Source organism: Stomoxys calcitrans, chromosome 2 (genome assembly GCF_963082655.1).
Source record: "Stomoxys calcitrans chromosome 2, idStoCalc2.1, whole genome shotgun sequence".
Taxonomy (NCBI): domain Eukaryota; kingdom Metazoa; phylum Arthropoda; class Insecta; order Diptera; family Muscidae; genus Stomoxys; species Stomoxys calcitrans.
In genome coordinates, this window is record NC_081553.1 from 28426173 (window position 1) to 28451552 (window position 25380).

Here is a 25380-nt window from a genome sequence, read left to right on the forward strand (position 1 = left end):
TTTCTATATTACCAAAAAAATTAAATGTATATCAATGAAATATACAAAAATCATGACATTATGATTAACCTATTATTATACATATTTTAATTATATATTGTTTGTTTTTAATGTAAAACTTTACTAAACCATACCAAATAGGAAATAGGTACGTACGTGGTATATGTAGACAACACTTCTCTTATCTCGCGCTCTCTCATAAAGTAAAGTTTTTAACAACCCTGATTTGTTTGATCTTTTTAAATGGAAATCACCTATGTCGATGCGCACTATGAGCTCATATTGGCTTAATTTTTTTTTAACAAAGTATATCAAAAGTAGGTAAAATCTTGCCCAACTACAAATATATATATATATATTTATATATATATATATATATATATATATATATATATATATATATATATATATATATATATATATATATATATATTTATATATATATTATATATATTATATATATATGTATATATTATATATATATGGCCATTATATATATATGGCCATCGGTCATATCAAGAGCCAGTGACTCGCGACCTCTTACTGAAACTCTGCATATCGCTCTGTATGGGTACTCCATATACGAAGCATCAGCAATCTGCAAGATATTTTCATTTACAGGAAGTGGCAGTTGCCAAACAACAAAATATTGAGTGCGCTATCTGTCAATATCAGTGATTAGTGCAACTCTGATTTTGTGTATGTTACTACTTCGCTCCATTTTTCGTTGTTTGTGTGTGAATGGTTCTTAACTATTATACATACACAACCAAAACTCGTTGACAGATAGTGCAGAAAAAATTTTACTCAACTGTTTACGGTACACTACCTGGCAATTATGTCATGGCAATATGTAGTTCTCAGCTAAGCTTCTCCTGATGACGATGAACGCTACACAAATCGAAGATCAGAGTTCCAACCCGTGTGGTTCTCAAAGCTGGGTCGTGGTTTTAGTTGTTGTAGCCACATTTTCATGTGGAGGTGGCGTCAAGCTCCTGTAGGTGAAGAAGCTGGTTCCGGGCCAAAAGACGATCGCCGCGGGAACAGGATGGCCACAGGTTATTAAAAGGCGCCACACTCAAAATTTATGCAAGAGCTGGTACCGCCCGGCCTCTCCGCTCGATATCGTTCATTGGCCGCAACTGCAGTTGCAGCTACTCCGTTTAAAGCATTCCACTATCCTATATTCGATACTATATCGCGATTCATCGGTAGCTTTTATCTGTTAACGCATGATGTCGATAGCTATCCAGTTGTTGACTTGACTTGACTGGAAAGCGCTAAAATAAAACACAGCATTACGCATTGCCCGAGCCGCTTTTTGATAAAAAGTACTGTACCACTAATTCTGATAGAACCGATTGAAACTAAAATATAACTAATAATGAAAAATGCTTCTTTATGAATGGCTCCAAACTAGAAGACCAAGTGAGCTTTGGGGGCTATTCTAAAGAACAAGAATTGTGGGGGGTGCTCTAAAGAACAAGAACTGGTCGTATCGATAAGATTACCCGACCACTGTAATGTGTATCAAGCGGTGATGCTTGCAATTTTATTGCAAGTGCAAGGCGGATTTAAAAAGGTGGTCTCACGATTTTAAGACGTCAGATGACGGTATTAATATGTCATATTTTTGTTTGCATTCTTTTTGTTGTTATTTTCTTTCTCGCAAATTTTCCGCTCATGTACGCGCACTTTCTGCACATGTGCACCCACAAAAATTTCTTCTTGCGTGTGTCAAAACGTCGATCAGCTTAACGACAAGATGGCGATTTCACCATATAGTTTTAATGTTGTTGTAAAATTGAGATAACCTTTAAATAATTTAGCCATATGCAAGTGGTGGAATGGCTAAGATATAATGTTCTAACCGCGATTGGCATAAATACTCGGCGGATTTAAAAATGTGGTATCACGCAAACAGCTGTTAACAGCCGACCAGTTTTGATGGCATTAAGATGACAGGTTTTTGTTTGCATTCTCTTTGTTGTTATCTTCTTTCTCGCATATTCTCTGCTCATGTACGTGAGTGTTGGCAAAACTACGATCAGTTTGATGACAAGATGGCGAATTGCATCATATGATTTGTGGTTGTTGTACAAATGAGACTACCTGTCATTGTTTCGCCTGGCATAAATATTTTCTCAGATAGCCAGAGTGACATTTACACAAGTATTCACAAAACTAAATGCAAATTTGACAGATATCCTTTATAGAACTGTCAAATAAACCTACTATAATGCTCTTTTAAGTTTTGTGAATATGGGTGTTAGAATTTGTGGATGCATAAATGAGAAAGTATTTGTATATAAAAAATAAATATACTTCAAAAATAAATAAAAAAAAAGAAAGGTTAACATATATGAGTTTGAGTACGGTCCACACACTCACATTTGTGTGTACACATGCTCGTAAGCAGCTGATAAATTGTTTGGTGCCATACAAGGGGGATCTAAAAAGGTGGTCTCACGCGAACAGCTGTTAGCAGCCGGTCAGGTTTGACGCTATTAAGATGACAGATTTTTTCTGCATTCTCTTTTTTGTTATATTTTTTTGCATTTTCTCTGCTCATACACGCACATGTATACACATTTTCGATCAGCTCGATGGCAAGATGGCGGATTGCTCCACATGATTTGTGGTTGTAGTACAAATGAGACCACTTTTAAATGTTTCGTCATGGGTGCCATATTATTTTTTTATGGAAATGGCTACAAATTGGCCAAAGAACCCAAAAAAATCAAATCAAACGACTTTCGGAAAATTTTCCCAAAAAAAAAGTTCTACCAGCCTTTGAAACCATTGCCGGCAAGATTTTTGTTTGTTTTATTGGCTTCAGTGGTTCGTTTTTGTTTATTTATTTGTGAAAAAATAAAATAAATAGAGAAAACAATAAATGCAGATAAAAAAACGTGTTTTGGTATGGAAACAAAAACATTTGATTGCCGTCAAATGTCACGGCGAACCAAATTTTTTTCGCCTTGATTGCAAATTTTTACAAATCGAGTTCCCAACGAAGATGCTTTGTTGCAATTCGCCGATACTGCCACCTTATAAATACGCCTTGGACATTCGACGTCCACAAAGGCTTTTAATTTTTAGGCTTTTGTTTTGAGTCACCTTGTACTGCTACCATGTTATCGAAAGTTATCGAAAAATACCAAAGTTGCTAACTTCACACAGGTAAACAGATTTCATTTCAATTTTCATAAGCAGGACGTATTTAGATTTCCTCGGAATTTTTTCCTGTTCTCCTGTTGATAACACGTTAAAGCTTTTGTAAATACTCATGTTTTTGCTACATAAAAAAGAATAAAATATTGCAAAATGACTGCGGAGATGTCTAGCTTTAAAAGATTTCTGCATTGGGGACCCATAACAGCACTGAGTAAGTTAAGCCGCCCCAACATCGATATTAAAACAATATTGAACGACACACTAGTTTTGGAAAGCGTTAGAAGAAATGTGTAAAATAAAATTCTAATTATTCTTTTCGGCCTACTTATAGAGCGTGGCAATATATTTTGGTAATGGGGATAGTTGTAAAGAGAATTTTAATTTTGATGGTGTTAATCAAAGACATTTTATTCGTTTAGAATTTTGTTATCTATTTCAAGAGCATGGATTCGTCATAGGCGCAGCGTACGAAAGGGTCAACTACTTTGCAAATAACAAAATCAATTGCTTTACCCCATTATTGAGCAAATGATATAAAAGAAGGTTTATTAACATACAAATAAATCTAAATCTAAACATTTGTATTTTGTTATCTTCGTAATTATTGTATTTTATTTCGAACGTTTTGTTATTTACTTTGTAATGATTGTTTTGTCGTCCTCCCTTACACGACATACTCTACGCTTGTGTTTTGCTGTTCATGTCACTGCCATTCATTTCATGGCACATTAACTCCTGCTATACTTCCGCTAGAACGTCTACTCCGGATATTAATAGTGCGCGTTCCCATTTACAGGTATGCTAAGACCACTTGTGGTAACAGTTAGACTTTCTTTCGCCACTAAATGAAACTACTTTGTTAACAACTAATATTCTTTGTTTTTTTGTGGTTGTCATCAAGAACCCAGACAAAGAATAGTGTGTGGTAAAATGAAGTGAACCAAAACTATTCGCCATGGATTTTAACAAAGAAATCCTACGCATTTTCGTTAGCATGTTCAATTATAGTCGACCATTCCTAAGCACGGATGTGGGCGCGACGTTTAACACAAATTGGTTTCAACTTCAATTTCAGTACATGTATGTTTGACTGTTGGACACAGTTGGGCATTGAGAAGGCATTTTAATAGTTAGTTGATGTATTTATTGCATGCTCTATTGCATATAAATGAAGTTGATCCAACATATAATCCTTTTTTGGTAGAGAAGTCAATACTATACAACAAACCTTTACATAACTTGGTACATAAAAGTGAATCAATACAAAGCCAATGAGAGAAGGAATTTTTATTATTACAGGTAGACTAATAATATAGGCAAAGTGTGAAGCTTTTGATATTTACCAATCAAAAAAGGAAATGGTTTGTTCAGCTTAACATTTTTATAGCATACTTTTAGGCTGCGAAAAATGATATGACTATTCATTTGTTTTTTTTTTTAAATAAAGGTTTTGGTTTCTGCGATAATTTTAATGTTTTGTTTAAAAACGCTCTTATATATAGCATACTTAATTATTTTGCGTGACAAATAATTGGCTTAGATAATTAATGAGTCACGTAATATTGCTGTTTATGATAAGTTAGAAATAATCTACACAACTTGCACATTTTTTTTGATTGAAAAGGCGTTTACCGCAACATGAAGCTTATAAGGGTAGCCTTTTTCTTTGGCAGTGATTAAATGTAAACTATAAAATAAATGAAATGGAAATTATAAGTCGTGTTCGGTTATTAAGGGACTTCCATTTAATGAATGCGAGACACCACCTACAAAGAAGTTTTGTATGGCAGAAATACAAATAACACTCTATCCCATGCCAGCCGGTTGTAGGTACCGGATTTACCTGCTCGAGTCCTTCATCGGTAAGAGCTGCCCCCTCAGTGTACAAAACACTGCTACAACAACAACAACAAATAACACTAAAGAGGATTTGACTGAAGATTAAATATGATAAAATGGTTTGCCTGAGCAATTACCAGCTTGCAATTTATGTTAAAAAATTAATTTACATATAATTATTTTAAATTGAAGCTCCATTTATCATCAACTAACTGATGAGGACCAATCCATTGTAATAACAGAGAAGACCAAAAAGCTTGTTGAGAATTCAATCGGAACTTTGATAAAGAAGAAGTTCATTTTTAAAGTTAAGCTAAATGTGCTACATTAGGGTTTTACTACGAAAAGGTTGGATCATGAGTCCAACTGCTAAAAAAGGTTAATATGCCTCTACGTACTCACTTGCTGTACGTCCCAAGATCTACAATTGCTGGAGTCCCAAGATCTACAATTACTGATATATTTTAGCAAAATCGGTTCATACGATCTTTCGTCTATAGGTAAATAAACAACAATAACAGAAGAAGATTGTTTCCATAACTGAATTTTTATGATGTGAAAATTCTTTTTCCAAAGAACGACATTACATAATGACGATTTATATACCAAATTATACTAGACTTTGGATAGTAAAGTCAAGAAAATCATCTCATCAGTTTGCCGAGGTTTAGTTTTGGAGCTGTTCTTCATTTGGCTTCTACTATCTTCGTGACCTTTTCTGATTTAATAGGTGCTGACAGGGTTTAAGATTTATTATCTTAAATAGAAAGGTCGCCACCTTTTGGTTTTGCCTCTTTACGGATGGTATTTTCAAGGGTAGAGTAACGTGCATGTCATACAACTAGTTTCTTTGTAATATTTTCAAATATGTAGATATACTCGTATACAACATTCATCAACTACACGCTTACAATGTGTTAAAGACACGCAATTTTGTCTTATCTTAGAGCTCAACTTTGTTGTACATTTTCTTACCAACTTAACTGCATTACTGTTTTTAGTGCAATTGCAGAAATCAACTTAAAATTTTGACGCAAATGATTTACAACCCTTTTGATTTTCTTTTATTGCAGCCATTATAAAATGCATTACGCTGACAACTTTATATATGAACTCAATGTGGTGGCCACCTAATTTTTCCTTAGGTGGCTTCCTAAATCAGGCGGTTTTTTTAATGCTCTCTTCGTTGGCCACCTTTAACTTTGTTATGGCCACATTGACGGGGCCTGGTTTATTACCGCTGAAATGGAAACCAAAAGTAAGTACCCAATGGATGGTGATATATATTTATATGTATGTGTGTGTGTATAGTGACGTACAATTATTGTCGTTTTTTATAAGCTAATAAGCGGCCACTCGTTAACGGCCAACCAATAACTACCTGCTATAAATGGTAGGGCATGTGCAATGAAGTAATAATAATTAAGAGTCTATCAAAGGCTATTTGAAAACTTCCTTCTGTGAAATTAGTGACGATGAATAAATAGCCGTGTTAATCAACACCACTGAAGTGCTAATCCAAAACAATTGTAATTTTTGACAGTATTGAATGGAAAACATCTAGATTATGGTTTTGGGACTTAAAAGTTCTTACAAAAAAGTTTCTAACAGCAGAGGTGATTTTGATTAAATCTCGTATCTTATTCGATACGCAAAAGTTAAAATCATGAGTTGTTTCATGTACCACCACTACTGTGGTACAGGGTATTATAACTTAGTGCATTTGGTTGTAACACCCAAAAGGAAGAGAGATAGACACATTGATAAGTATACCAATCGAATCGAAATCACTTTCTGATTCGATTTAGCTATGTCCGTCTGTCCATGTTTATTTGTCTACAAACTACAGGTCCTAGTTTTCATCTGATCGTCTTCAAAATTGGTACAAGCATATTTTTCGGCCTATAGACGAAGCCTATTGAAATTGGAAAAAAATCGGTTTAGATTTAGATATAGCTTCCATATATATGTTCGTCCGATTTGTTGTTATAATGCAATAAAATGGTTTGTTAACTGATTCTCTCGAAATTTAGCAGGAAGGATTTTCTTATGTCTCTCGATATTACAGTTGAATTTCATAGAAATCGGTTCAGATTTAGATATAACTCTCATATATTGTATATATATATATCGCCCGATTTTCACTCCCAGAGCCACTGCAAGCGCATTTATTGACCAATATTCCCAAAATTTTGTACAACGCTTTCCTCGACTACAATATCTATAAAGTTTGCTCGAAGTCGGTCGAAGTCAGCTTGAACGTATTTGCTAGAAATTTAATAGGGATTGTTTAATAACCCATCTGAAAACATCCGACGAAGTTAATCAAAATTGGCTCAGAATTAGATATAGCTCTCACTTTGTACCTATAGTGTAGGTGTAGGGTATTATAAAGTCGGCACCACCCGACTTTTGTTAATATTTTAACTTACTGAGTAGTTTCTTATGTGGCTTCGAATTACATAATGCTATTTGCATTATGCAATATATCCAAAAATTAAAGAAAAAAATTCATGAATTTTTTTGGTAAAATTTGATTTTACTAAAGATTTTAAGGAATTATTTTTAATTTCATCATTTCATATTAAGCAAATTAAAGAATTTGGATTTTTATAGAAATGTAACCAAAATTTTAACTTTATAAAAATTCGAGGTTGTTACAATGTGTCGTGTCTTCATCCATGAATCTCATGGATGACTACTCATTAACTGAATAAAATGAAAAATTAATCGTTAGCTATGCATATATACAAATCTGAAGTCTTCCGTGGCGCGGAAGTTAGAAAGTACGATTTTAACGTCGGACACATGGTGTTCGAGACAATTTTCGGTAGTGGTTGGAAATCTTCAGACCAATGCTGGCGTAGTGTGCTCCCTTGTTGGTGTTGTTGTAGCTATGTGTTATACACTGAGGCGGCAGCCTTTGAAGAACTCCATCGAGTCAATCCGGTTCATACAACTGGCTGTCTTGGTATTGTTCCCTTATTGTAAACTGTTACTGCACGTTGACGTGAATCTCAAAACAATTAAAATTAAAACGGCTCCATTCTGGGCGAATCCTGGCCAGAACATCAGAAAACAAATTTCTACCTGTGGTTATCCCTTCCTAATGCTGACGGCATTTGTGAGGTACTGTGTCATTTATAAAACTTACTCTGGAAGTTGACTTTCAGCCGACGGGATGGGCGGCAGATATATAAAGTTCATATTTGGACGAAATTTTTTAAGAAAATTCAAATTCTTTAATTTTCTCACTGAAACTGACAATAAAAATTTCATTAAATTTTCATTGAATCAAATTTCGAAAAAAATCTATGATTGTTTTTTAAATATTTTGGAAAGTTTTTTTTCCGACTGTTACCTTAATGTAATGCATTTGGACGAAATTTTCTAAGAAACTTCAAATTCTTTAATTTTCTCACTGAAACTGATAATAAAAATTTCACAAAATTTTCATTAAATCAAGTTTCGAAAAAAAACCTATGATTGTTTTTTAAATATTTTGGAAAGTTTTTTTTTCCGACTGTTACCTTAATGTAATGCATGTAGTCCAAATCTGCCGAAAATATTGCTTGACTGCACTGCAGCTTAAGTTCCTTATATGAATAAAAACATTTCTTTGTCTGCTGCTGCTGGGAAGGGCATTAAGAATTTTTAGACTATGTCTCAGGCGGACATGAAAACTTATGCGCTAAGTTGGGACAGTCGGAGGTTAAAATTGTTCTTGTTGTTGTAGCAGTGTGTTATACATTGAGGCGGCAGCCCTTGCCGATGAAGAACTTAATCGGCTCTATCCGGTCCGTACAACCGGCTGCCATGGGATTGGATTAATTAAAATTGTAATCACATCGGGCAAAATTCTCACATATCAATAAGTGCAGTCCGATTCAAGTTTAAGTTCAATGATAGGGGGCCTCCTTTTTGTAGCCGAGTCCGAACGGCGTACCGCAGTTCGACACCTCTTTGGGGAGAATTTAACTTTGCATAGTACCTTACAAATGTTGCCAGCATTAGGAGGAGAAAACCACAGCCGATAATTTTTTCTGATTGTCCCGCCAGGATTCGAACCCAGACGTTCAGCGTCATAGGCGAACATGCTAACCTCTGTGCTAAGGTTTGCCACTGTTTCTTAGTAACATATTGGTCAAAGCTTACCGGAGTAAGGTCCGCCAAAGAAATTATTTTTCTCAGGCTATATTTATATTCATGTCTCATGACATGTCAAATTTTGCTACTCTTAAAGTTGCACACATCAGGAGAATCCATTACCGTGTACATCAATTTTATAAACACAAATGAACAACGAGACTTAATGACAAGCAAAACCCATGGAATAAACAGAATTTCATTCACTGCGTGATAGAGATACTTCATCAGTATGTGGTTGAAACGAATTCGTGTGTCAGCAGGACACTGGGTGAAACGCTGCTTACTTAAGTTAGCTAGACATCATTTACTCACGGCATTATCGAAACATTTGGTGACCGCGACGTGTAGGCGGTTGGATTGAACGTGTGCTGAATGTATCCTATGTTTATGAGACAAGGGCTGTACGCTGGCTCACGGCGTGACCGACGCAAGATAGGACGTGAACTATGGCTCAATGACTTCTGTGTCTGAGGGACAAGGACAGGATGCTAGCTAGGCTAGTCACTAAGACGTGTTCCCCTCATATGTTTCGTTCACGTGTTTCCCTACTCCCGGTTACCAAATCACAGGGAGTAGGTGGTTGCGACGAAACCTTGAACAATAACTCTTAAGGTCGATAATGGATTGCAACCCAACTTCAGTTTAGTTCCCGACGGGCAAATTTGTTAATGAAATGTCCATTTCTCCATTGAATTGCATGCCTTTTTACAATTCACTTAGTAGCTGAACATTCAAAACACTGATATCAAATGAAACTGACAAAAAGTTTCAACTTTATACCAATTATATCTTCTGGCAAGGCAACTATAGTTGAGTTGCCATCCATAATCGACCACTTATTTTCATTTGTTATCAGCTCTATCACATTAGTAATCTACTCGTCAATCGCTTCCATTTGATACCGATATTGCCGAATCCCATGGCAGCCGGTTGTACATACCGGATTGACCCGGTGGAGTCCTTCATCGGCAAGGGCTGCCGCCTGAGCGTACAACACACTGCTACAACAACAATAATCGATATTGCCTAAGCTAGGGATTCAAAGTCTCGAGACCCTGTAGGCCCATCCTGGGTCAAATTTTTAGACATTTTCATGCACATTTGTAATCTACTCTCTATTACCATTCGTTTGATATTCATAGAGGTGTCCAAATTTTGAGAGAAGTCGTATGTGCGCCCTATAAAGTGAATTTTTCTGTCGGCGCCTATGCCTGATAGACTCCTGGCAAAACACTGGAGGTTCTTTGTTGTGGAAGTTCCGCGGCAACACGCTAGTGTTGCCTTTAAGGCCGAAACAGAATGAAGGCGTTGAGCTTTGTTTTTGAGCATCGCGTTTCAAAAATCCAACTCTGCACACAAATCCAATAAAAATTGAGCGTCATTCTGTGCTGCCACATGTATGTTGTGTTTTTAGCAGTCAAAGTTCAAAATTGTTTAACTGTTGCGAGTGGTTTTTTGACATTTGTTGGCAGAGTTGCATTTTTCAACGCGACGCTCCTAAACACGCTCTTTCTGTTTAGAAATTTATACTCCTCAGAATAACAACTCCTGCGTAGTGTTTTGTTGCCTTGATGTATTTTGATGTTACCAAAAAATGGTCGATGCTAGGACAAAGTGACCTAACTCGTAAGCTCCGCTTTATGATGAAATGCACTTAGTGCGTTTTAAAGAAGAAGAATGCTTTAATACATGGAAAATTATTGTAAATGTAAAGGCCAATAAATTTAAACTATTGGTAATTTGCCAATAATACCAATGTAAGACATACTTTCTCCAAAAAAACGTTTATTGCCTATTTTATTTTAAATGAATTGGAAAAAAAATTTAAAAAGTTAACCTTTGGTAGATTTTTTAAGTTTTTTTTTCACTTGCCTTAAAAAACTGTACATTGATCAATTTGTTGGCTACAAAAGTGGCCCAGCTTTTTTCCGGCTCCTTTCATGTGTCGCCCCCATTGATGGTTATTAAGAAAACATTTGATGTTACGAGGAAAGTGGTATTTGACATTTTCCACCCCATTGACACAGAAAAAGGTCTAAATTGGCATTGCCCTATATTCTTAGAATATAAATGGATGTTTGGAATGGAATGGCAGCGAAGGACACCGAACAGTTAGAAGCTAAATCATACCACTTGGGAGAAACTAACAGTTTTTCCAAATTATTGCAGTTTAAAACGCATTGTTTTGAATTGTTTTGGGCAAGAACCAGCACTTTCATAGAGTGGCTTTGTCCCATTTGATGGTGCTGATGAATGGCTGACAAACAATTTTGTCCGAAGGAGAGTTTAGCGACCAACTACCATGTTCGCATTGTCCAACAAGTAAAATGTACCATTAGGCATACATGTTTTAAATAATGGTGATTAAACACGCAATAAGACTGGTATGGTGCTGCGCTTACGAATGGGCGATGGCAGTGTAATAATTATAAAGAAAAAAAAAAACAGTTTTCATTTAAATGTAGTAAGAGTACAAGTTTAAAAAATATACAATAAACCAAATGCACACGCCACTCATTACCTAGGATTATTATTTATTATTCCGTTTAAAATTTACATTTATGTAAACACCTTAATCTTGTGGCCATTTATTTAATCCAATTTAATATTTGATGGGGACTCATGAAAACTGAAACTAGGGTGTACGTAATATCGTTAATGCTTTAATTTGTATAATCAATTAATTGTGGCTTTGAAATTTTAAATGAAAAATAGGATAAACCAATAAGTTAAATAATTTTGTCATTTTCAAGTTTTTTGCCTGTTAAGCTGATTAATCTGTCCAGCTTTTGAAGCGGAATGCTGTCAAAATTCATATAAAAAAACCGTCGGCGAAACGTTGGCTGAAAATAGGCGGAAAAGTAGTACTCTGTTTATAGTGAGGAAAATGGCAAAAAAACTATTATAGTGGCAACACTTGAAACTATTGCGCCATCATTTTTGTTTGTTTTATTGGTTTCAATGGGTCGTTTTTCTTTATTTATTTGAGAACAAATATGTAAAATAGAGAAAACAATAAGTGCCAATAAAAAAACGTGTTTTGGTATGGCTATAAAAACATTTGATTGCTGTCAAATTCCGCTCGCGGAACAATTCAAGGGACAGACGAATATTACATTATACAGACACTGATACTACCCGTGTTGTTATATGGTTCTGAGGCATGGGTACTTGTGAAAGCAGATGAGGTAGTGCTTGGAATATTTGAGAGAAAGATTCTTCGTAAAATATGTGGACCGGTTTGCCTTAATGGAGAATATAGGCGACGTATGAACCACGAGCTGTATGACGACTATAGCATAATTACACGCATCAAAATACAACGGCTGCGTTGGCTAGATCATGTTGTCAGAATGGATGAAGAAGCTCCTTTTGAAGGCAAACACGGGGGTACACGCAAACCGGGAAGACCAAAAGCCAGATGGAAAGATCAATTGGTGGGAGACACCTCGAAACTTGGTGTCAGAGATTTTAGAATGAGCGCAGAGCATCGAGGCACTTGGAACGCTATTCTACGTTCGGCTAGTGGAACAAATGTTCTGTCATAGCCAATTAAAGTAAAGTAAGGCCATCGTTACATTGTTACATCACGGACATAGAAAACCTTAACATAATGGGAATCAACTGGTACTAAGTTTGCGGTACTAAGTTTTCCATTGAGTAGAAATTTGACGTTTTAATAATCTAAAATATTGTGCTACATATTTTTGGTTTGAAATATCCTGTTGCCATATGACAACAGCAGGGCTGTTAGGGTGCAGGTTTTTTGTTAAAGTAAATTTCAGGAATTGCTGAATTCAAGCGAAGAAGGAATTAAAATATATAACATTTAGTGGAAACAGGTTATTTTAAACAATTCAACATAGTCGCTTTTATCAAATCGGATACACATTTCGCTGTCCAGGGGCATATGAAAATCGCCTTGTCATAAATAACTTAGTATTTAAGCAAAGGCCCGTGCCGCTCGGCCTCTCACTGAGATTTTCCATCCGATATTGCTGATTGTCCGCGACTGCAGTTGCAGATATTTCGTATACGAAGCATCCCACTATACGCAACCTGTGCGGTAGTACTCAGCTGAGCTTCTTGTGATAACCACATATGAATCGGAGTTCAAAGTTCCATCCTGTGTGGCGTGCATAGTTATGCCGTACCGGGCATTCATTGTTGTTGTTTTTTTTTGGATTTTGTTTTGTTTTGCTCACCAAGCGTGTTCTATGGAATGTTCAGCTATTATCTATGTTTGCCTGTTACTGCCGATCATATGTTTTTATTATTTTTTTCTGGTTGCGATAAGGAAATTTCTTTCAAAAAAAAAAAAAAATCTTCTCTTTCATTTTATTTTATTTTAGTTTGGAACAACCCCATCGTAAATTAGGCAGCCGTAATTTTCAGCACTCTTACCGCTGTTCTGATACTGCAAACATTTAGCTATAACAGCAGGAATACTGCTAACAGACAGTGTTTGTTGTTGTTGTTCTTGTAGCCCAATTTTCATGTGTTTGTTACTATCAGCAGGCTTTTTCTATGAGTTTGGGGTTTACATTAAAAATTCGAGGTTTATTTACACTCACAGAAAAAAGCCTGCTGATAGTAGCAAACACTGTCTGCTGGCGTTAAGTAATTAATTTTACAGTAGATCTGCTGTTATAGCCCAATTTTACAATTTCAGAACAGCGGTATGACGAACAATGACCACTTGGAGGCCACCGTAGCAAAGAGGTTAGGATGTCCGCCTATGACGTTGAACGCCTGGGTTTGAATCCTGGCGAGATCATCAGTAAAAATTTTCAGCGGTGGTTTTCCCCTCCAAATGCTGGCAACATTTGTGAGGTACTATGCCATGTTAAACTTCTCTCCAAAGAGGTGTCGCACTGCGGCACGCCATTCGGACTCGCCTATAAAAAGGAGGCCCCTTATCATTGAGCTTAAACTTGAATCGGACTGCACTCATTAATATGTGAGAAGTTTGCCCTGTTTCTTAGTGGAATGTTCATGGGCAAAATTTGGAATTTTGCATTTGGTATGACGGACTCTAGGCTTGAATTTACTATTTACCCAATAATACCCACTTATAATGATCTTGTTTTAATCTCTTTCCAGGATTCGAATGTTACGGATCAATTACAATATTGTAAAGTTTGTGAGGGCTATAAGGCTCCCCGATCTCATCATTGTAGAAAATGTAATTCATGCTCCTTTTATTTCGTATGATAAATTCCGAATTTTTTATTCGATTCTTTTATTTTTCAGGCAATCGTTGTATAAAGAAAATGGATCATCATTGCCCTTGGATTAACCACTGTGTTGGTTGGGCCAATCACGCTTATTTCACCTATTTCTTGTTGTTTTCCATCATAGGCAGTTTACATGGCGCTGTTATTTTGAGTTGTTCATTCTACAGGGGCATACATCGCTATTGGTATCTGTCGCGTGGCCTGGTACATTTGGCCACAGTTCAATTTACCATGTACAGTATAATTATGTGTATATTTGCTATGGGTTTGGCAATAGGTGTTGTCATAGCCTTGGGAATGCTTTTATATTTTCAGGTGAGTATATTTGGCAAAAAAAAAAAGAATTTTTTATTGCGCATTTAGTATATAAAGTTGCATGTCACTAAAGACATGCCAATAGATTCTAGGCGAACTGTTTATATATTTTTTATAAATTTTCTTAATAGATGAAATCGATATGGAAAAATCAAACTGGCATCGAAATGTGGATCATCGAAAAGGCTATGTATAGACGTATGCATTATCCGGATCTGGATGAATTCGTATATCCTTACGATCTAGGTTATAAAGAAAATATAAAACAAGTCTTCAAAAATGAAAATGTGGCCAAAGGCATTGGAATTGAATGGCCCGTTATCGAGGGATGCGATCAGTATACATTGACAGTAAGTAAATAGATAAATGTACAAAGATAATTTATCCTACAATATATCTTATATACCTATGTGTTCTCTTCTGCCAAAACAGCGCGAACAGATCGCCCAAAAATGTGAAAAACGTGCACGAACGCGTACCTATAAATGTATACGCAAGGCAACAGGCAGTTATCTACCTCTGTTCTCCCAGGGATTCCGAGTATGCTTATCTCCACCCTGTACCGATGAACCACGTTTACGTTTGGAGGTTGATGATGTTATAAAGGTAACACGCTTCCGTAAACACTGGCTGTTCGGTGAGCGGGTTGCCAGCGAAGCCGAACAAAAGGAGGCTAAATTAAAGAAAAAAGCTTTACGAGGTTGGTTTCCCCGGCGTTGTGCTATTGAATTAATACAACCAAATCAACCTGTAACATCCGATGAAGAGGACAACAATGAAATTCCCACAGATGATATACCACAAAAACGTGTGAATAAAGTGAAAACAAGTGATTTGGAGGAGATCGTCCAATCGAATGGTGGCAATCATCGAAAACCTCATCAGAATGGCAATCACCACCACCAGCATAAGAAAATAAAGTGACATAAATATTTTAGGGCATTACATAGGGTTGAACTTAATCAAACCCCCTAAAGCCACATGGAAGACTACAATGATGACAAAAGGGATTACGTTTGTCTTTTATTTATATATATAAATAATTGTGTATGTGAATATATTTATTAAGATTTTTATGTAATAAATTCTCTAATAGAGATAATACGGACTTTCTGTAATGTGACAATTGATAGCCATGTACGAAATATTCCATTTTAAGGAAATAGCGATACCCTTATTTTGTATGTAACCACTGGTTGATTTCTAAAGCACCAAACATCAAATCAATCGTTTTGGTACAGGCACATTCTCTTGCAGAGATAAAGAAGAAAATCTGGAAACAGCTGAATATATTGTGCTTAGAATATGAAAAATAAACATTTCGGGAAAATTTACTTTATGGAGCAAATCCCCGAGAACCCCTCCGAGGGACAAAAATCCAACCCTCAATGGGTTGCACCTAGTCAACAATGGATATCAAACGAAAGGTATTAACGAGTAGATTACAAATAAGCCAAAACATGTCCTAAAATTGAGCCAGGGACGGACCTAGGCAATATGCATTTGAAATGAAAAAAATATTAAAAAATTGTTTATTTTATGGGACAAAAAAGCGTCGCAGCACTGTGGGACCTTAGCCACGGTTGTGAAGCAACTAATCAAGGAGCAAGTTGGACATTCAAAATTTCGTACTGATGTTTATAAGAATTAAGCTCGTATAGACCGCAATTCTTATCCGATTTGGCTGAAATTTTGCACAATGACTTCTACTACAACATCCAAACCAAGTATGGTTTGAATCGGTGCATAACCTGATCCTTTGTTAACCTCTAAGGAGATACTGGACAAAGAACTTTACAAATGTGATCCTGATGAAGGGAATATTTTATTTGTATACCCTCGCCATGCGTGAGGTATTTTATTATGACTTCCAATAACTGTGCTAAGTATGGTTGAAATCGGTCCATAACCTGATATCATATAAACCTATCTGGAGTCTTGACTTCTTGAGCGTCTAGAGGGCGCATTTTCTATACGATTTGGCTGAAATTTTACACGAAGTGTTAAGTTATGACTTCCAACAACTGTGCTAAGTATGGTTCAAATTGGTTTATAACCTGATATAGCTGCCATATATACCGATCTTCAATCTTGACTTCTTGAGCCATTAGTTGGCGCAATTCTTATCCGATTTGGTCGAAATTTTGCATGAGGTATTTTGTTATGACTTCTAACAACTGTGTCAAATATGGTTCAAATCCATCAATAACCTAATATAGCTGCCATTAAAACCGACCTGGGATCTTGTTTTTTTTATTTTATTATGATTCTTCTTGTTTCTTTTTATCTCTGAACTTTTAATTAAATATAAAGTAATATCGGATGAAAGATATGTACTCACGCAACCTTAAAACGATCAATTAAAAAGGCGTTAAGTTCGGTTGGGCCGATCTTTGGATACCCACCACCTCGGGTATATATGTAAACCAACTTTCGTTATTATCCGATGAAAAAATGTGTGCCCCCATAGCAGCTATATCGAAATATGGTCAAGGACATTGAGTGGTCTAATAAGTACAAATTTGGTTCATATAAGCTCGGTTATAGATATAGCTCCCATATATATCATTCATCCGATATGTACTTTTAAAGCTGTAGTAGCTACATTTTTGGTCTGATCTTAACAAAATTTTTTGCTGAGATGTTTTATTTGACGTCCCAAAATGTGTGCAAAATACTATCATAATCGGTTCAGATTTAGATATAGCTCCCATATATATCTTTCATCCGTTATGGACTTTTAAGGGTGTAGAAGCCACATTTAAGGCCCGATCTTTATAAAATTTAGCATGAGGTGTTTTATTTGACGTCTTCATATGTGTGCCAAAATTTGTCAAAATCGGTCCAGATTTAGATATAGCTCCTATATATATCTGTATATATTGGAGAAGCAGCATGAAACAAAAGCTGGGAATTGTGTCCGTGTACCGACGAAACTTCCAAAGCAATCTTTATCTTTTGTCGCTCACTTTCTTCGCTATAACCAACATATGGACGACCTATTTTCCTTACAACATCGCTATGTATTAGTTTTGTGCCATGTCAGTAATTGTAAAATCGTTTTCCTGTTGGTAACTAAGTTGCGTGCAGCATAAGTTGGTTATGCTCTCGTAAACATACCGTAAATATAGGAAAACGTGTCAGCTGTTTTATTTTGCTTTATAAAAACGCTTGCAAACGATTACCGAACGTCTGTAGACCGTAAACGGAATGTAGAAATCACTAAAAACTAAATTTTACGTTCCATTTTTGTACCAGGTGATAAAATTTGAAGTTTGAAGAAATTTCAAGACCAAAAATGCATGTATAGAAAACTTCTATTCTCCTATGTATATTTCTGTGAAATAAGAATTTGTTGTTAATAATAAATGTTGAATAGGAAGCCCCCATGAAAACGTGGCCAGTCTGACCTGTTCTGAAAAGTAAATGTTGTGAAAAGAAGTGAGACATATGTGATAACAAGAAATTACAAGAAGAGAGTAGGGATAAGCTCCAATGCGGCGCTGTCGTGTCCGCTAATCCATGTTAGCATTATGTCGTGAAACTGGGGTCTATTCAGGAATTCCACAAACTCCTCAACGCACTTAGACCTCACTGTATTAGAGACCACGGCCTTGAGGGCCGCCATATACACATACTGATTTCGACCCGACACGCGATGAGAATAAGCACCACATCAGTTGAAACTCTGAACTCCAATTTGTTTGGTCTTCATCGCCCTTACAAGAAACTCAGCTAAGAGCTATCGGGCGAGTCCACAGGTTGCGATTAGTGAAAGGCTTTGTATACGGAGTAGCTGCAATTGCAGTCGCAGACAACCTGCGGTATCGAAGGGAGAGTCTCTGTGAGAGGTCGGGCGGCAACGGCTCTTGCTTAAATACTGAGTGCCTGTGATACGCGATGTGACAAGGCGACTTATTGGCGTCTTGTAATAACCAATGGTGATAGCGATCGGTGACCGAAACGAGCTTGACGAGAACCGCTACCTCCAAATACAAATTTTGCTACAACATCAGCAACAATAACTCATTTCGAAAACTGTAAATCCCTTCCCAGAATTTCTTTTGGGTCTATTGTTAAGTCGCATAGCTCTCCCTGAAGTGTTATGTATGTCGAAGTATAGCCCCAATCCAGGCCTTGTCTCCTGAAACCCTAACCAGCAACACCCTAATAATGGACAAAAGTACAGTTTTTTGTTTGTAGTTTATTGAAATGGTGGTGCCGCCGTTTAGTGATTTTTCTATAACGGCGTCAATAGTTCGTTTACCTGGCATGGGCTTTGTTCGTCGTTCGTCGTGTAAACAATAGAAAAAATAGAAGCAAATTTGCATTTGCATTCATTTTTCGTGAAGCAATGGTTCGTAATGAAGGTTCCATGTACAAAACTTCCTAAAATTGGGAAATAAATAATACAGATGTCTTCAAAATAACATTACTTGTCTTACTCGCCGTGCTTTCCTCTTTCCCAAAGCAAGACTCAAAATACATATACATAGTCCAAAAAGTCTGCGTTCACGTGATAATTTCTTTTTTAATGAATAAAAAACAACATAAAAAAATAAAAAATAAAATATATCTTAAATTAGAAAACAAAAATACAAGTTTGCTTTTGCTTTTTTGTTCTAACGGTACTTTTGTCTCACAAGAAGAAATTGTGACAACCAAAAAGTCTGCGTTCACTTTGTTTACTTCGAAAGTACCGTTACTTTTTATGATGCTTGTTCTTATTTTTGATCAGTTTCAGTTCATTATCATAAATTTGGAAACATGGAAACTAAAGGAAAGGAAATATGCATATCTGAAAGAAAAATAATTATTAAATTGTGGAAAGGAGGACAAAGCTTTAGAAATATTGGTGAAACAGTTGGAAGAACGTATTCTTCTGTCCAGCGCGTAATTAATAATTACAAAGAAACCGGCATTATAACTTTAAAGCCTCGGCCTGGGCGTCCAAAAAAAGTATCCGTTAGAGAAGAGCGCAAAGTGATTAATATGGCAAGTAACAACCTTCGTATAACATCAACCAAAATTGTTGAAGATAGTAAAACAATGTTTAAAAAAAGCATCTGTGCTGAAACTGCAAGAAAAATATTACAAAGAGCTGGATTTCATGGAAGAGTTACTGGAAGGAAGCCGTACATTTCAGTCATAAACAGAGAAACGCGGATTGTAGTCGCTAATACTTTCATGAATAAGCCTCCTGAATTCTGGAAACAAGAGTTACTGGAAGGAAGCCGTACATTTCAGTCATAAACAGAGAAACGCGGATTGTAGTCGCTAATACTTTCATGAATAAGCCTCCTGAATTCTGGAAACAAATTATTTTCTCCGACGAGAGCAAATTCTGTATTTTTGGCATTAAAGGTCGGCAAATAGTATGGCGCAAGTCCGGGACTGAGCTGGAAAAACAAAATTTAGTTGGAACGGTGAAGCACGGTGGTGGTGGAGTTATGGTGTGGGGGTGTATGGCTGCTAGCGGAGTGGGTCAATTAGAATTTATAGAGTTCAAAATGGATAAATGGGGTTATCTCAATATTTTGAAAAAAAAAAATAAACCAAGTGCTGCTAAACTAGGGTTAGCAATGACATTTTGGTTCCAACAAGATAACGATCCAAAGCATACAACGCAGGTTGTTAGGCTTTGGCTTCTATATAACACCCCAAAGCAGCTTAAAACACCACCCCAATCACCAGATCTCAACCCCATTGAGCATCTTTGGGATCTATTGGAGAAAAAAAAATCGTCAGCACATTATAACCAGCAAGGAGATGTTACGAAGTGTCACGCAGGCAGAATGGGCGAAAATAACATCTGAGGAAACAGAGAAGTTGGTAAACTCCATGCCAAATAGACTAAGTACAGTCTTAAAACAACTTGGCTATCCTACCAAATATTAGGAATGTGTTAATATGTTTTTATTTTGTGTTTAAATAACTCTTGTTTATTTTTAATTACTGAACGCAGACTTTGTGGTGCTTATATTTAATTGTTATCATATTTAAAACGCTCTGAAAGTGCTTAACCAAATTTGGAAGTTTGTTTTTGTTTTTTAATGTTAGGAATATAAAGAAAAAATATATGTAAAAGAGTTGATTTGATTCATAAATTTATTTTGTGTTCTTTAACCAATCATAAAAGTTTGTCAGGTGAACGCAGACTTTATGGGCTATGTGTATAATAAAATGTTCGCATTTGCAATATAACCACTAGAAGTAATGGAAAATACTTTTGAAAAATTTTATTATTTTTTTGACTTTTTCCTGTATAATTAGGTGGCGCGCACATCTTGTTTACTTTTGATTTTTGACAAATGTCAAAATTTGTCAGTGTTAGAAAAAAAGGTCGATTGGCACAGCAAAATAATTTTTTTTCTCACCAGTGTAAAAAACAACCATCTACGTCATTTTTACATCTCACCATAGGAGATTGCTATCATTCGACACACGCTCTAAATAAACCTTTAATAGCGCGCTAAGCTAATGGCGGTAGGTGTATTGGGTTGCCCAAAAAGTAATTGTCGGTAATATAGTAGTAATATAGTCGGCGTTAACAAATTTTTTCAACGGCTTGTGACTCTGTAATTGTTTTCTTTCTTCTGTCAGTTATCAGCTGTTACTTTTAGCTTGCTTTAGAAAAAAAGTGCGCGAAATTTTGTTTACATTTGTTTGTTTGGCGTCAATTTTAATATGGGTACCACATGTATTAAAAGAAATTCATTTAACAAACCGAATCAACGCTTGTGATATGCACCTTAAACGCAATGAATTCGATCCGTTTTTAAAACGAATCATAACTGGAGATGAAAAATGGATAGTTTACAACAACGTTAGTCGAAAACGGTCATGGTCCAAGCATGGTGAACCAGCTCAAACCACTTCAATGGCTGATATCCACCAAAAGAAGGTTATGCTGTCTGTTTGGTGGGATTGGAAGGGTGTGGTATATTTTGAGCTACTTCCAAGGAACCAAACGATTAATTCGGATGTTTACTGTCAACAATTGGACAAATTGAATACAGCCATCAAGGAGAAGCGACCAGAACTGGTCAATCGTAAAGGTGTCATATTCCACCAGAACAACGATAGACCGCACACATCTTTGGTCACTCGCCAAAAACTGAGTGAGCTTGGCTGGGAACTTTTGATGCATCAACCATATAGCCCTGACCTTGCACCATCAGACTACCATTTATTTCGATCTTTGCAGAACTCCTTAAATGGTAAAACTTTCGGCAATGATGAGGCTATAAAATCGCACTTGGTTCAGTTTTTTGCAGATAAAGGCCAGAAGTTCTATGAGCGTGGAATACTAAATTTGCCAGGAAGATGGCAAAAGGTTATCGAACAAAATGGCAATTATATATTTGATTAAAGTTCATTCTAAGTTTTATTCAAAATGCATTTACTTTCTTTTAAAAAATCCGCAATTGCTTTTTAGGCAACCCAATATTTTTTTTAGAGGATGTCCATGGTGTTTCTACTGCAGGAAGTATATTAGGTATTTATTTTTCATGTAGACTCTCCCTACAAAAGCAATAAAACTACAGACTTTGCTACATAAGTTTTTATTGACTGATGATCTTTTTGTTCATGTCTAAATGAAGTTAAAAAAAAAACCAATAAATTCGGCATTTTGTGTATAGAGTACATACATATGTATAAATAAGTAGGTATTATTTGTTTCGTTTCTGTTGTGTATAGATAGTGGGGCGTGGATGTGTGAACTTTTAACCTGGTGGTCATGAAGTTTGTGTGTCATTTACTTATATGATATCCACATTATTTCCTTCACAATACATACATTATTCAAATACATACAAAAAATTAAAAACAAAAAAATATTACAAAAACAAAACATTAATAAACAAAACATATAAAATACAAAACGTAACGTATTTTTCAGTTTTTTTTTGTTTTAAATAGCACAATATGAATAGTAATTAAAATTACACAATATGTATTACAAGAATATGACGTATAGCATATACTATATAAGTAATAGTAGAGTAGAGTAGAGTATGTATAGTGTAATATAATAATAGTTGTGTATGTGTGTGTGTGTTTTTTTTTGGAGGAAGAAGGGGATGTTGGGTCAGAGATTAGCAGAAGACCAGGGTTGTTTAATAAATGTATCAATTAATTGTATAAAGAAATAAATTATATAGCAGTTCGTAAATTGATTTGTTATCAAAAATAAACATAAAAACGGATTACCTTCTAAACTAAACCAATCTTCGCCTTGTCACCAACACACACATTGCGTCTCGCACATAAATCATGCAAAAATACAAAGAAAATAGAAACATTTCACTTGGAAATACAAAATACAACGTGTGTTTAAAGCATTCATCATCATCATCATCATCATACATGTCGTAAATGTTTTTTTTTCTTTTTTTATAACTTTTTGTTTCTTGCTTTTATAATTATTAATCTCTTTCTTCTTAGTTAGTTAGTTTAAAACCCGAAAGAGAAAATTCTATATTTGGCATTATGCTTACTTCAAATACTTGCATGTTTTTTTTCTTTTGTTTTTTGTTCTTGTTATCGAAAAACAGTATAGCCAAAAGCTAATAAAAAAATCAGAATCATTATTTTTTGATTTGGTTGGGGGAAAATTGTGTTTTTTTTTTTTTTGGTTATTTTCTTCTTATTTTTTTTTTGTTTTTGCTTCTTATTTTCTTCGTATATATAAATAATATTATAATAAAATGTTCATAGAATTTAGTTTACTAATTGATTTCGATGAGGCATTTTGAGAAGGCTTCTTTTTCACTGTCACTTGGGGTTTATTTCCTTTTTGTTCCGATACTTAACATTGTATTTGCAATTGGTTTTTGTATAAATCAACTCATTTGGTTTTACTGGGTTTCCTTGTTAAAAATCACTAGTCATTGTTTTTGTTTTCCTTCATTTAGAACAATATTTTCAATATGTCCATAAGCATTAACGAAATCAGGGTATTCCAAGAAATGTGATATCTTCAAATCTGTAAATACAAGTAAAGAAACAAAAAACCATTAAAGTCCCATTACAACACATTAATTGTTTTTTTTTATACCCTCCACCATAGGATGGGGGGTATACTAATTTCGTCATTCTGTTTGTAACTACTCGAAATATTCGTCTGAGACCCCATAAAGTATATATATATTCTTGATCGTCGCGATATTTTATGTCGATCTAGCCATGTCCGTCCGTCCGTCTGTCTGTCGAAAGCACGCTAACTTCCGAATGAGTAAAGCTAGCCGCTTGAAATTTTGCACAAATACTTCTTATTGGTGTAGGTCTGTTGATATTGTAAATGGGCCATATTGGTCTATGTTTTGATATAGCTGCCATATAAACCGATCTTGGGTCTTGACTTCTTGAGCCTCTAGAATGCGCAATTCTTATCCGATTGGAGTGAAATTTTGCACGTGTTTTGTTATGATATTCAGCAACCGTGCCAAGTATGGTTCAAATCGGTCCAAAACTTGATATAGCTGCCATATAAACCTATCTGGGATCTTGACTTCTTGAGCCTCTAGAGGTCGCAATTATTATCCGATTTGTACGACGGATTCTCTCATCAACATACGTGTTTATTATGGTCTGAATCGGTCTATAGCCCGATACAGCTCCCATATAAATCGATCTCTCTATTTTACTTCTTGAGCCCCCAAAGGGCGCAATTCTTATTCGAATTGGCTGACACAGGTCTCCAACATATAATTTAATTGTGGTCCAAACCGGACCATATCTTTATATCGCTCTAGTAGCAGAACAAATCTATTCTTATATCATTTTTTTGCCTAAGAAGAGATGTCGGGAAAAGAACTCGACAAATGCGACCCATTGAATGCAGTGCATTGCGTTGGCGAGAGGAAATTAGGAATTGGAGGGGAGAAAAGGATGTAGTGCTTATTGACATTTGTCTTAAATCTTTGGATGTCAAAGTGGGTGGGACAAACATTAGCCGGAAGTCGATTCCACATACGAACGGTTCGGGCGAAATAAGAATTCTCTCTATAATGCATGGTGCGGTCCGCTGGCCTATCATTTACAAACGGGTGTGAGTTCCTGGAAAGTCTAGTATCCCTAACATACATCCTTACATCAGGAATAAGAAGACGAATATCAGACGAACACACACCATGAAAGTACCGATAGAACAGCGCCAAACAACCCACATTGCGACGATGATGAAGGGAGGCAGTAGAGTTGGATACCCCACAAGGAAGTCTAAACACTTGAATGCTTCTTTCGACACTTCGAATACATGTTTAGCCCAACGGACATCACTTTGTATTTTCATGCCCAGAACATCAAGAGCTTCTGATTGCTCAACATCTACACCGTTGATAGACAAAGATGATCGTAATGGGTCAGCGAATCGTTTGTGTGACAACAGGCAGCACTGAGTCTTCCGTGCATTAAAATCTACTCGATTCATTCGACCCCACTCAGAAATAGCCAGCAAATCCTGGCAGAGTGTGTCGCCCATAACCCGCCTATTGATAATGCTTTAAATAACAACAACACCACAATAAAATGCATATGCTAATATGTTGATGACACGCTATTGATAATTAAGAAGGATGACATAGATAAGATACATGACATTTTAAACAAATACAACCATAAAATACAATTTACTTTTGAAATAGGAAACGAAAACCAT

At 35.8% G+C, this 25380-nt stretch overlaps 2 protein-coding genes across 2 annotated transcripts in view; one reads left to right on the forward strand and one right to left on the reverse strand.

The window, feature by feature from the left end:
* The first annotated feature begins 3180 nt into the window (after nucleotides 1–3180).
* Nucleotides 3181–15819, forward strand: LOC106080513 (palmitoyltransferase ZDHHC6). The gene is made up of 6 exons (XM_013241906.2): nucleotides 3181–3388; nucleotides 6090–6274; nucleotides 14269–14350; nucleotides 14419–14717; nucleotides 14849–15067; nucleotides 15150–15819. The coding sequence occupies exons 1-6, from the start codon at nucleotides 3328–3330 to the stop codon at nucleotides 15639–15641; spliced, it is 1338 nt and encodes a 445-aa protein (XP_013097360.2). The 5' UTR covers nucleotides 3181–3327; the 3' UTR covers nucleotides 15642–15819.
* A 6447-nt stretch (nucleotides 15820–22266) lies between these two features.
* Nucleotides 22267–25380, reverse strand: part of LOC106080531 (F-actin-monooxygenase Mical) — a 68953-nt gene continuing 65839 nt past the window's right edge. The window contains exon 22 of the mRNA XM_059361398.1: nucleotides 22267–23706. Within this exon, the coding sequence (XP_059217381.1) occupies nucleotides 23701–23706 (6 nt within the window). The 3' untranslated portion in view covers nucleotides 22267–23700. The remainder of the gene's footprint in view (nucleotides 23707–25380) is intronic.

Excerpts from the sequence above, each read along its gene's own strand:
- LOC106080513 (XM_013241906.2), top strand. The coding sequence starts at position 3,328 with ATGACTGCGGAGATGTCTAGCTTTAAAAGATTTCTGCATTGGGGACCC. Across the intron at positions 3,389-6,089 it reads GGGACCCATAACAGCACTGA|CCATTATAAAATGCATTACG; the intron begins GTAAGTTAAGCC and ends CTTTTATTGCAG. Across the intron at positions 6,275-14,268 it reads CGCTGAAATGGAAACCAAAA|GATTCGAATGTTACGGATCA; the intron begins GTAAGTACCCAA and ends ATCTCTTTCCAG.